The sequence below is a fragment of the Oreochromis niloticus genome, linkage group LG8 (assembly GCF_001858045.2).
Source record: "Oreochromis niloticus isolate F11D_XX linkage group LG8, O_niloticus_UMD_NMBU, whole genome shotgun sequence".
NCBI classification, from domain to species: domain Eukaryota; kingdom Metazoa; phylum Chordata; class Actinopteri; order Cichliformes; family Cichlidae; genus Oreochromis; species Oreochromis niloticus.
In genome coordinates, this window is record NC_031973.2 from 22,175 (window position 1) to 35,308 (window position 13,134).

Here is a 13,134-nt window from a genome sequence, read left to right on the forward strand (position 1 = left end):
CTGTACAGCAGTCATCAAAACAGCTGATGAAATTCTTTAAATACTAAAGAGTAGTGTTTCCTTTATTACCTCCTTTATCTCTATACACTGGACCATCCAGGAAAGGAGATAATCTGCTTCATCGTCTGAAACATATAACATGGGAGACAAGTGACAATCTTTTTAAAATATATGTTTATGTTTTGTGCTGTGGAAAAATATGTTCTAATTATGAAATATGCTTCAGTTACATCCATGTCTTTCACAGTATGATATAATTAACCTTTGACCTTGAGGAAACGTTAGTTCTCTAACTTTGGTCTCAGGTTACAGCAGGTGAGCAAAGGTCCTAACACACCTCATGAAGAAACAGACACTAGCAACTAAAACATCAACTGCCCATGTAGCAGTAGGTAAACCTGTAACACTGTCAGACCAGAACTGGTTTAATAGTCCAAGTTCATAACCAATCAGGACAAATACGAACAGTTGAGATCATTTTATTATTTTGTGAACATTCAAACGTTCGCAATTTAAAAGACAATCATGTAGCTAAAAATTAAACTGAATCTTTTCTTCCTCATTTCATTTTCAATGATAGAAAGACGATCTGCTTCCAGAACCTCCAAGAACGACAGGTGGTCAGTTTTCTGAAAACCCCTGAAAGAAGATTATACTTAAGCATTTCCAAACTGGTTCCCTCGGCAGAATTAGTATAATATTGCATATTTAAGACTAGTTCCAAATAATGTGATGAAATTATATGAAGTGATTAACACTAGAAACATAGTGGGGAGGAGGCAGATTGAACTGGTATCTGCTTCCCCGTGCCTACACGATTTTTAAAATACCACTCTCACACTCTCACACTTAACTTAGTGTTAAGTGTGAGAGTGTTTTTGAACTCATGATGAAAGCAAATTTGGACACAATAACAACTTAAGATAAAGAACGAAAAATAATTTAGATTTAGAAGTTATGTGCTAACATAAAAATTCATCATTACTGACATTAAAGACTTTCTATAACACACTGAATCTCCTCTTGTGCAAATCTTTTACTGCAAACACTACTGTTTGAGTGCTTTTGGTTGTTCTGTGGACTCAGTGTGTTTTAAAATTTGTATTTTGGTTAAACTCTCATCCACATAAACTAAACAGCTTGAAGCCCTTTCTCCTAAATGACTTGTCATCTTGAGTTGAGCAAACTCGAGAGCAGGAAAAGGATTTTTTGGGCAGTGTTACATCCCAGACTCAGGAGCCTTGATTTCCTGCTAACCATTTTCTTCGGTTTCAGATTCAGAATCTGACACCGGTTCCTGCCAGTCACCAACATCATCATCATCTTCATATTTATCATCAATACTGACAGTTCCAGCATTATGTGGCTGTAAATGACTGTTGAGATCTGTGTTTTTGCCTGGTTCTGGTCCCCCACGGTCCTCCCCATCTGTTTTCTGTTCAGCTGGGACACTGGGTGGAGGCTTTGTGTCAACATTGTCTTGATAAAGCTGTGACAACTTGGGTTTCTCCTCCTCCTCCTCTTCACTCTTAACAGGAACAGCAGTAATTGGGGACATGGTGATATTAACCTCCTCCATCAAATATAACTTCTTGTCTTCACAACCAGCCAGAAGTTCCTTCTGCTCCTCCTTTACATGGAGGGGCTCTGGATCCTGGTCCTCTTGGATACAGGGAATCTCTTCTGTGTGCTCGACATCTGCAGGAAAAAAAGAACAACAACCAAATATTGACTCATTCAAGAAGTTTGGAAATATCTGGTAAAATCATAATTCAATTCTGATTTGATCACCCTGTGAAAACAAGTTTCAAAATGCATATTTTAATGTGCACTTCAACTCAGTTGATATTATTTTATATTGTATTATTTATATAGTGTCAAACAGTCCCCTTAAGGCACATTATATTGTAAGGTAAAGACCCGACAATGACACAGAGAAAACGCCAACAATCAGACAACCTCCTATGAGCAAGAACTTACCATCAGTGGGAAGGAAAAACTCCCTTTTAACAGGAAGAAACCTCTGGCAGAACCAGGCTCAGGGAGGGGCGGCCATCTGCCGCAACTGGTTGGGTCAAAATGTTATTCAAAATGCTGCTTAGGCCCAGTCTTTCAGACAATAATAGCTGACACACCCTTCAGCACATCCATCTACTGTTCTATTAAGCCTCATGAGAAATGATCTCTGTGGAAGGGAACCTGTCAAGAAGCTATTGTTAAGGAAGGGAAACAGGGAGAAAAGGCTGAGGTATTAAAATTTACACAAAAACTGGACTGAAAATTAGTGGCAACAGGTCTGATGGAGGGAATCCGAATTTGAAAATGTTTGTTCAAATCATCAGCAGAAAATACAGAGGCGGTGAGGAGAGAGGTACAATGGTGAGAGTCTAGAGCCATCTGTAAAACACGGTGAAGTTTCTGTCATGGTTTGGAGCTGCATTACAGCCACTTGTTAATCTGTCATGTTTTGCCCATTACCCAGACCTTAGAACTACTGGAGCGCTGTGGGATCATCCCGGCAAAACCGAGCAAAAGCCAGAAACATGCAAAGAAGAGCTTTGACTGTTCTTTGCCTGAAGAACTATTCCTGAAGACTACTTAAAGAAATTACAGAAAGCTGCCTCAGAGAGTTCAGACTGTGTTAAAGAATAAAGATGGTCATGCCAAATACTGACTTTCAAGCCTGTAAGAATTGTTCAAACTCTGGTTTTGTCTCATATTTCCATGTATGTTCACACATATTTCAATAAACAAAGTATAAAGAAATTAACTTCTGCACAGTACTGGACATTTTTTTCCCTAAGAAGTCTAGCTTCCCACATCTAACACAATTTAATATGATGATATTTGCATGTTTCATATTTTAGTCTGTATATCAAGGAATAAATATTTACAATTACAATTTAAATGTGAGCTCAAAATTCAAGAATTTACTCAGTGGCCACCTATGCTCCACGACATGAGTAAAAGCGATTTTTAAAGCACTTTGTCAACCAGTGACATCATGACCATGTAGCAGGTCTAGGCAGTGCAAATGTTATGCAGTTCTCTCAGAAGCCTGACTGCAATATGCAAAAGTTAAAAAATGAGTGAAATGTCAGAATTTTGGAACGGGTCCTCATCTCTCATCTCCAGTTAGAGCCAATATTGGGAAAAATCCATATGACACCCAAACATACTGGAGACGGTGCAATTACAAAGTTATTGAATATACTTGATGTACAGTAAAAATTGTTTACACAAATGTGTGTCACTTACCTACACTTCTTTGCATCTGCACCATTTCAGACGTGGCTGATACCAGTTTTGGGGACTTCGAACCCACGGCGGTGGCTTCCACCAGGCGACCGCTCTTTTCTCCAGTGTGAACGCTCATGTGCCTCTTCAAAATCCCAGATTGTGTAAACCTTTTACTGCAAACATTACAACCGAATGGTTTCTCTCCTGTGTGGACTCTCATGTGTGCTGTAAGATTTCTCTTACACTTAAATGTTTTATTACACTTATCACAAACAAATGGCCTCTCTCCTGTGTGGATGCTTGCATGTCTCTTTAAAATAGCTTGCTCTGAAAATCGTTTACCACAAACATCACAGCTATATGGTTTCTCTCCTGTGTGGATTCTGATGTGCGTCCTAAGATTTCTATTACAATTGAAGCTTTTGCCGCAAACATCACAAATGAACGGTTTCTCTCCTGTGTGGACTCTCATGTGTCTCTTAAAATGGTTCCTTTGCCTAAATTTTTTACCACAGACGTTACAGCTGAATGGTTTCAAACCAGTGTGGACGGCTTTGTGCCGGTTCAGATCGCCGAGCTGTGCAAAACTTTTACTACAATCACTGCAACCAAAGGGTTTCTCTCCTGTATGGATTCGCATGTGTCTATCGATGGTATATTGATGTCGAAAGCTTTTTCCGCAAACATTACAACTAAATGGTTTTTCTCCGGTGTGGATTCTCATGTGTGCCTTCAGATTTCTCTTACTGTTAAATTTTTGTCCACAGAGATCACAGTTCAGTGGGTTCGCTTCTCTGTGATCTCTGGCCTGTGATGCAGCTTTTTGCTTTCCTCTACAACACGCACTATTAACCAAACAGTTCGAAGCCTTTTTTGCTGAACGGCGTGCCACATGCCTCTGAAGAGACTGCTTGTAAACAAACTGTTTATCACACTCAGAGCAGGTAAATTTCTTTTTGGTGGTTTTACAGTCCACAGTGTCTTTTACTACTGACTCAAGTGATTTCTTCTTCTTTAAACCCTTCTCATTTTTTTCAGTCCCACGTCCACAATCTGACAAAGGCAACTGCCATTCGTCACCATGAATACTGACATCGGTCTCATAGGATTCTGAAACTATTCCATCAGTTTTTGGTTGTAAATTAATATTTAAATCCAGGTTCTTGGCTGCTTCTAGTAATCCACAGTTATCAGTTTCTGTTTTTATCTGTTTTGCTGAGCTGCTGGTTGGAGGCTCTTCCTCTGTGTTGTTTTCAGATAATCTCTGATGAAGCTCTAAGGACTGTGACCTCTCTTCATCGTCTTCAGTTTTCACAGGAACAGCTGTGATTAGGACCTTGGTGATGTCAGCCTCTTCCTGCCCATTCAGCAGTTCCTCCTGTTCCTCTTTAATACGGAGGATGTCTGGATCCTGTTTGTCATGACTAGGGCTGCAGGAAACCTCTCCTTCAATCTGCAACACCTGGACATCTGCAGGATGTCCAGGTGTTGCCGCTGTAGCTGAAACACACACATGATTATGGAAACATATGACACAAATCCTATTAAAGTTTTTTAATATTACACAAATGATTTTGGAATCTAATACAAATTTTAAAATGAAAAAAACAAACAAACATCCACATACACAGAAAACCAAGTGTTTTCCACTGAAAACAGTGGTCATAGTTTCATGTTAAATATTTGTTGTATATTATAGACAGACTGATGTATGTCACTTACCTTCATCTCTTGTGTCTTGTGTCTGAACCAGCTGTGATGAGGGCCATGCAGATATGGCACCAGCCAATTGGAGATCTCTGGTTTGATCTGGTTGAAGACTCTTATTTCCTGTGTGGATGCTCATGTGTCTCTTTAAAATTCCTGGCTGTGAAAAGCTTTTTTTACAAACATCACAGCCGAACGGTCTCTCTCCTGTGTGGACTCTCATGTGTGTCTTCAGATTTCTCTTACAGTTAAATCTCTTACAACAAACATCACAACCAAATGGTTTCTCTCCTGTATGGACTCTCATATGTCTCTTGAAATGAATCCTTTGTCTAAATTTCTTATTGCAAACACTACAGCTGAACGGTTTCTCTCCTGTGTGCACATTCTGGTGTCTCTTCAGAGACCCTGGATGGGAAAATCTTTTATTACAAACATCACAGCCAAACGGTTGCTCTCCTGTGTGGACTCTCATGTGTCTGTTTAGATTATACTGATTTCTAAAACTTTGTTCACAAATCTTACAACTAAATGGTTTCTCTCCTGTGTGAACTCTAATGTGTGTCTTAAGATTTGAGTCTCTCTTAAATTTCTGTCCACAGAAATCACAGCTGAATGGTTTCTCTTCTGTGTTTTCTGTCATCTGTGACTCTACAGTGTCACTGTCTTCAGGTACAGAATCGGATAAAGCCTCCTGCCAATCATCATCAACGCAAACTTCAGTCTCATAAGAGTCTAAAGGCTTTCCATCAGTACTTGGATGTAGATGACTGTAAACATCTGGGTTCCTGGTTGATTCTGGTCCTCCAACAGTTTCTCTTTTTATCTGTTTGTCTGAGCTGCTGTTTGGAGGCTCTGCCTCTCTGCTGGCTTCAGCTGGTCCCTGATGAAGTTGTGAGAACAGAAGTTTCTCTTCATCACCCTGACTCTTCACAGCAGTGATTGCAACCTTGGTAATTTCAGTGTCCCCTAACCCATTTAGCTGCTGTCCCTCCGGAGTCATCAAGAGCTCCTCCTGTTCTGTCTTTATGTAAAGGAGGTCTGAGTCCTGCTGGTCCAGATTAGGGATGCTGGGAACTTCATTTTCAATCTGCAACATCTGCTGAACATCTGCAGGAAGCATTAAAACACATCTGTACATTATGCTCAACTGTCACTTTGCGTAGACGCAAAGAGCCATACCAAATTTGTAATTTCTTTAGTATTTTTTTTTTAAATGTAATTTGAAATTGATTTGTGATTTTGAACATTTGTGCAACATTCTGATTTTGGGGAATGACTTTGTTATCCATAAAACAGACACAGACACTGTGCTGGTTAGAGCTCAGCCAATGCAGTATTTATAACACCAATACGAATATTTGGCAACTTAAAAAAAATCAGATGTTTTATTTTCTTCCAACACATGATATCAAAACAGATTTTCCTAACACTTGTTATGCGTAGTTATTCATTTACTCTGCTCAGATCAGCTGGTTGCTGTGTTTGTGGGGTTCCAAACGTGTGCATTACACATGTTTGGAACAGGGAAGACACTTTTACTTTACTTCTACTTTACTTTATTTATATAGCACATTTAATAACAACAAATAACAACAAAGTGCTGTACAAATATTTAAAAAAATAATTAATTTTAAAAAAATGCAGACTGCCCTCTGGTGGACTGTCTATGCAACAGCAACACTTATAAAGTGTTTGAACTGTGTTCCTCCTGTCTCTTCTTCACTTGTTTAACTTTCAAGTATCATTTGATTTATCAGCCATTGTCAGTCTGATTGGCTGGCAAATAGCTAAGATCAGCTGATAATACCAGGCCATTGCAAAGTTTTAGTAGTAATCAGGCTGTCTCACTTTGTGATTTAAATTTAAAATGAGAGTTTTAACAACTGAAAAAAATTCTGATGAATATTGAAAAGCGTTATTTAAAAAAAGACTAAACAAATCTACTGTATAAAATGATTAGTGACAAGTATACATTATTAATTATCACTTCACTCTTTAATAATGCTTAATTAACACTTATGACTAAGTGTTATTCAATCAAGTTGTTATGGTGTCACTCACCAAGATCTCTCCTGACTTTTGCCGTCTCAGACCTGAACCGTGTGTGGTCATCAGGATGAAGGCTCTTTATTCGAGGCATCTCCACTGCAGAGCCGCTCACAGCTGGCTGAAATTATGATTGCACAAATGTCAATAATAAGTCGGTTACTCAATATAACCACTAAGAAACCTGAGTGTACATGTAGATAAGTTGCCACTTGGACAAGAAACAGTGATTGTAAAAAAAAATTACATGATTTTTTTAAGTGCCAATCCTGTATATGGGAATATTTTATGTGCAAAAACAAACAGCTGTTTGCTTTTAAGTGTTAAGAATGTCAAGATTCATTAAATAAATGCAATAAAAAACAGACAAGCTCATTCATTTTTATTTTTCTGTGAAACCTCAAAAGAAATAGTTTCACTTTAAAGTTGCCTACAATGTGTTTACGTTCCCTCTCTGAATCTACTGTTGCCTATTGCCTTTATTCATCTTCAAAAACCAGACACACACAAACCAGGGTCTGTATTCACAAAGCTTCCTACACAAAGAATTATTCCTCATGACATAATTCTAATAAAGTTATGACATTTTCTAAAAATGTTTCTGTATAGTTTAGACTAAACCCTAAATCTCTTTTTTAATATTTAAAAAAGAACCCAATGTGAAAAATGTTTTGAAATAGGATAGTTCACAAGTTCCTTAAGTTGAGGGGCAAATGGTAGAAACAGAAGTATTCTCTAGATGCTGAATGGCATGACGTTAATGAAACTGAATAATTCGTGCCGAGATGTTTGTCACTAGTCTAATAATGGATAGCTTTACAAGTCTTAAACATCATAAATCAGGTACTTTTTACACGTGAGATCAAATCTGTCTGTGTGCAGCTCATGAACTAAAATGAGTTCCACACCCCCTCAACTGCTCTCTGCAGAGTTTTCAAATACTAATGAGAAATAAGAATAAATAGAAAGATTTTCAGCAGGACTAAAAATTGTGTAACTTGCTTATCATTTTCACATTTAGCACAAAACATTGACGCCAGATGACCCAGCGCGCAGCCTCAGATCCTCAGGAGCCAGCACTCCTGTCGGGTCCAAAATCTAAAGGTGACCTCGACTTTGAAAAAACCTGCTGAGCAGATAAGGCTCACAGAATCAGTAACATCCTTTAAATTACTTCTATAATTCTCATTCTCACCCAAAGCACTTTGTAAAATTAATTTCTAATGTTTCTGCATATATAAAGTGCGAGGTTACTGGCTTGTGATTTGCATTCATATGGTGCATATGAATGCAATGGCAGCATTTCTATGATTATCTGTGCAAAAGGACAAAGTGATATAAAACGCTCTGAACTGCTCTGATATCTTCTAAGACTTTGTTTCGGCTCAAACACAGGACCGAGTTTAAGCCTCGGTTCAGATCATGTGTTAGTCATAAAACACACCGACTGTGTTTTGAGTCCCTTGAGAACAAATAACGAGGATAAATCCCCAAAATCCACAGAACACTTTTTGTTGTGCCAAAAAGTGATCGCCTACCAAAAACTGATTTCCAGTGTTTCTGTGTGTTTTCTTTATGTGTAATATCTTTACGTATATTGGTAAATAGACTTCGGTGAATATGGTTTACAAAGCGGTTTTATATATAATTTAAAAAGGACCTGTTTTTCAAGTATCTTTATAACTCGGTGTTATTGTACTTACATTATAACCAATCCGGTACTTTTTTGTCCACTTAAAATATGTTTACAGAACTATTGTTATATTTGTTGTCATTTCTGCTGTCCTCTTGGTCAGATTACTCTTAAAAAATGACATTTTTAACGTTAATGAGATTTTTTTTAACTGGATAAATAAAGGTTATACCAGAAATCAGCTTTTTGCAGACGATCATTTTTAGGCACAACACCGGTGTTGTGCCAAAAAGTGAATGTCTGCCAAAAACTGATTTCCGGTATTTGCCAAAAACTGATTGCTTTTATTTAAACTGCTATAAATAACTTGTTGGTCTATAATATGTGAAACATAAGTCAAATGTATCCCTCATGAATGATATCAAGTCATCTTAAGCAACAAACAACATTCCTGTAACAAGGTAGAAGCCGCAATCAGTTTTTGGCAGTGACTTTTATGTATCCTTTATTTATGCAGTTAAAAAAATTCTTGTTGACTTTAAAAATGTGTCTTTTAAGAGTAATCTGGCCAAGAGGACAGAAATTGCAACAAATGCAAAAATAGTTCTGTAAACATATTTTAAGTGGACAAAAGGGACCTGATTGATTATAATCTAAGTATAATAACACAGTTATAAAGATACTTGAGAAACAGGTAAATTTTTAATTTTATATATAACCGCTTTGTAATACCTGTCCACCAAAGTCTATTTAGCAACATACGTAAAGATATTACACATAAAAAACACACAGAAACATTGGAAATCAGTTTTTGGCAGGCAATCGCTTTTTGGCACAACACCGATCCATACAGGTAAAATCGGGACACCTGTTTGCTGTCAGATATTCGCAGGTAGGGTCATTTACCTGTGCAGGAGGAGGAAACAGCCAGCATCAGCCTGCCCGTCTTTCGCAGGGTCCTCCCGGGCGAGTTTCATTTCTCATCTCCGTGTTTTTGCTCCTTTATTTTACTATCCTCCTTGCCTCTGAATATAACTTCTCAAACCTCTAAAACACAAGATGCGTGACACGGAAATGAGGAGAAATCCCTCTACAAGCGAAACACAACACACGGCTAGTCAGTCCGACCTTTGTTTTGTTCCCCCCCACCCCCGAAACACAGTGCACCCAGTAGACGGTTCCTACCCCCGTCATCACCAGCAGTGATGTACGAAACAGTAATGTATTCGGCTGACAAAAATATTCCTATTGTCATTAGTAAATAAGATATTTTCCCCAGAAATCCTAAAAATTCTTTTAATATAGTAAATGAAAAATAAAAAAAATCAATGCCTGCTCTGTTTTTCTTCGACTTTCTTTGATAATAATTTTGAACAGTTTTTATGCATTATGCTTTAATGTGGTCAAATACTGAAAATAATATTCATATTTTTTAAGAAAGAAAAGAAAAGAAAAGAACAAAACGCATGTCTTCCTATATAGGCCACTTCACCTTGCTAGTACTGGGTTGGACAAACTTGCTGTAAACATTTTTATCATTTTGAGTGAAGTGCTCATTATCATGTTCACCAGTCTGTTAATGACCTCATAGTACCATACCACCCCATTAGAGCACTTCGCTCTCGCACTGCAGGCTTACTTGTTGTTCCTAGAGTATTTAAAAGTAGAATGGGAGGCAGAGCCTTCAGTTTTCAGGCCCCTCTTCTGTGGAACCAGCTTCCAGTTTGGATTCAGGAGACAGACACTATCTCTACTTTTAAGATTAGGCTTCAAACTTTCCTTTTAGCCCTGTTTGACCCTGAATCCTACCTTAGTTATGCTGCAATATTTCTTCTTCAGTCACCTTTCTCACTCACTATGTGTTAATAGACTTCTCTGCATTGAATCATACTTGTTATTACAGTTTTTCTCAAATGCTAAAACACATTTCACAAACGTTCCCACCATGTTCCCCAATGTCTAAACACAACACCCTTTTCTAAAGCTACATAAACACAACCACACCTTCCCACTGCAAAACTCAAACTTTCACACCAAAAGAACAGCTCGAAGCTTTCAAAAATGTAAACACTATACACATCATTACACACTACAGTAAAACAATTGAAAACACAATGCTTAATTTGTGAGAAGGTTCTTTGTTTCATAACTGCCAATGCATATTTTTCAAAACTATACAGTAACAGATCGTCGTAGATCTCTGCAGAGGATTAGGCATTTAGATTTGTGAGTTTCATATGAAGAGTATAAATCTATAGAAAATCCTGCATGTACGTACACTACTGTAACACAACTCAATGCAAAAACAGAATCTATTGCACACAACAGTACTCTTGAAAACATGATCAGGGTGTGAAGTTTTTTTATTTACTTTATTCACACCACACACACACCACAATCACTGTGCGGCATCATGTCGCTGAGCTGTATCGGGCCACATCACCTCATCCACATCGCAGGCTATATTGTCTCTCGCCAGGCACCGCGGGAAAAATGCCCTGGAATGGCGAATCCATCCTTGGAAGGCCTCCGCTGGGATGTCAACACAGGCCAGCTCCATTGCCCTTCGGAGGTTCTCTCTTGTGTATGGTTGTCTGTCATAAACCTTCCATCTCCACGATGAGAAGAACTCCTCTATAGGGTTCAGGAAAGGGGAGTAGGGTGGCAGACAGACGTTTAAAAAGTGGTCACTGTTGGTGGTGAACCACTCTCTGATTTGGTTTGTTCTGTGGAAGCGGACATTGTCCCAAATGATCACATAAATTTGATGTGCGGGCCCAGGATGGTGTTGTTGGTGATCCAGGAGGATGTCTTTTAGCTCCTCTAGGAAGGTGAGGAGACGTTGGGTGTTGTAAGACCCAAGGACAGCATGCTGGTGGACAAGCCCCTCCGAACCCATGGCCGCACAAAGGGTAATATTACCCCCCCGTTGGCCAGGGACCTCAGTGATGGCTCTTTGGCCAATGATGTTACGGCCTCTTTGCCTTCGTTTCTGCAGGTTGAAGCCAGCCTCATCCAGGAAGAGGTACTCATGAGGTCTGGCCATCGCATCCAACTGTAATATCCTCTGTGAAAATGCGAAAGTGCACAGGTGTTCAGAACAACAGTCAATCAGGTAGCACAGTATTGTCCAGAAGTAATGTAGGCCACTGAGCAACACAGTATGTCCACTAACTGTACTGTGAACATGGATGTATATTTACTTGCACATACTCGTAACGTAGGTCTTTGTGTCGCGCAGAGTTGCGCTCAAAGGGAACCCTATACACCTGTTTCATCCGCGTCTTTTGGCGCCGGAGAACTCGGTCTATTGTGGCCAAGCTGACATCGTCAACGCTCTAAAAGTTGACATTATCGGCAATGACTTTGTCTCTGATCTCCCGGAGTCTGATGAGGTTGTTCCCACGAACCATATCCACAGTGAGGGTTTCTTGTGCCGCTGTAAATATGGCAACCCTCCCACCTCTATGTGGCATTCTTTCAACTCTAAAGAAAGAAACATGTGTTGTCAATTGACATGTGTTACAATACAGTCACAACTGATTTGAAGCCAATAGCCTACTTTCACAGGTTTGTAAAACTGTATTGTGACAAAGAAAGCAATAGAGTACAATACCTGTTGTGTTGTCTGAATGCCTTGATAATGCTGGCCACAGTGAACCTACTCAGGTTTGGACGGACTCTTAGTCCTGCTTCAGCCATTGTCATGCTATGGACAATGACATGGTCAATGACTGTTGCTCGCATCTCGTTGACCTGCTCCTCTTCCTCCTCTCTGTCATGGTCCCCGTGCCTGCTCGGCTGGCCCTGTGTGGCTACATGTGTTGTTTTTGCCTCTCTCCTCTCTTCTCTCCCTCTCTCTCTACTCGCTGCCTTACTACTCATAGTGGGCTCCTGGCCTTCACCACCTGTAGGCAATCACCTGTGGCTCCTCACCTTGTTTGCTCTCGCTACTTAAGGCTGTGACTGAGAGCATCTCGCCGCTGGACTATTGAGTAACGCTCGTCAGTGCTACTTTAGCCTCAGCCAGTTTTTGAGCTCTCTTCGTGAAAGTTTTCCGTGTTAACTCTTGTTCTCTGTATACAGATTTCTCGTGCTTGGTTTGGAGATCTGGACACCTAAGCCTGTTCGTGAGTGCCGTAGTGAGAGTGGCGTGCGTGAGGAAAGGACCTTTCCAAGCGCCGCCCTGCCCGAGTGGGGTGGAGTAAGAGAGGACACTTTTCCCGATTCTTCCCTGTACCCCTGGGAACCCTGGCCCCTACTCCTTCACCAGTGTATAGTGCACCAGGAGTGTGTAAATAAAACCTGTTTTCTGTGATTTCAGTCTGCGCCGAGTCCTCCCTGCTCCCTCGTGACACTCTCATTTGAACTCCTCTTCCTCATTGACCTGCTCCTCTTCCTCCTCTCATTTGAACTCCTCTTCCTTGTTGGCCTGCTCCTCTTCTTCCAGGGCCAACTCTTCTCCCTCCTCTCCATCGAATTCTTCTTCCCCTGACTCTGCCTTC

The 13,134-nt window shown here is 39.8% G+C and overlaps 1 protein-coding gene across 3 annotated transcripts; it reads right to left on the reverse strand.

Annotated features, from left to right (window-relative positions):
• Nucleotides 1-294: 294 nt before the first annotated feature.
• LOC100710590 (gastrula zinc finger protein xFG20-1) lies at nt 295-9,767 on the reverse strand. Of its 3 annotated transcripts, none has more exons than XM_025909738.1 (6): nt 9,536-9,767; nt 7,012-7,117; nt 4,963-6,057; nt 3,259-4,740; nt 1,411-1,698; nt 295-1,315 (listed from the first exon to the last, which is right to left on the reverse strand). In XM_025909738.1, the coding sequence occupies exons 2-6, from the start codon at nt 7,088-7,090 to the stop codon at nt 1,305-1,307; spliced, it is 2,955 nt and encodes a 984-aa protein (XP_025765523.1). In that variant the 5' UTR covers nt 7,091-7,117; nt 9,536-9,767; the 3' UTR covers nt 295-1,304. The 3 variants fall into 3 exon arrangements, with proteins under 3 accessions (XP_025765523.1, XP_005471655.1, XP_025765524.1); XM_025909739.1 differs by lacking the exon at nt 295-1,315 and adding an exon at nt 1,981-2,065 and having other exon boundaries at nt 1,571-1,698; XM_005471598.4 differs by having other exon boundaries at nt 295-1,698.
• Nucleotides 9,768-13,134: the final 3,367 nt, after the last annotated feature.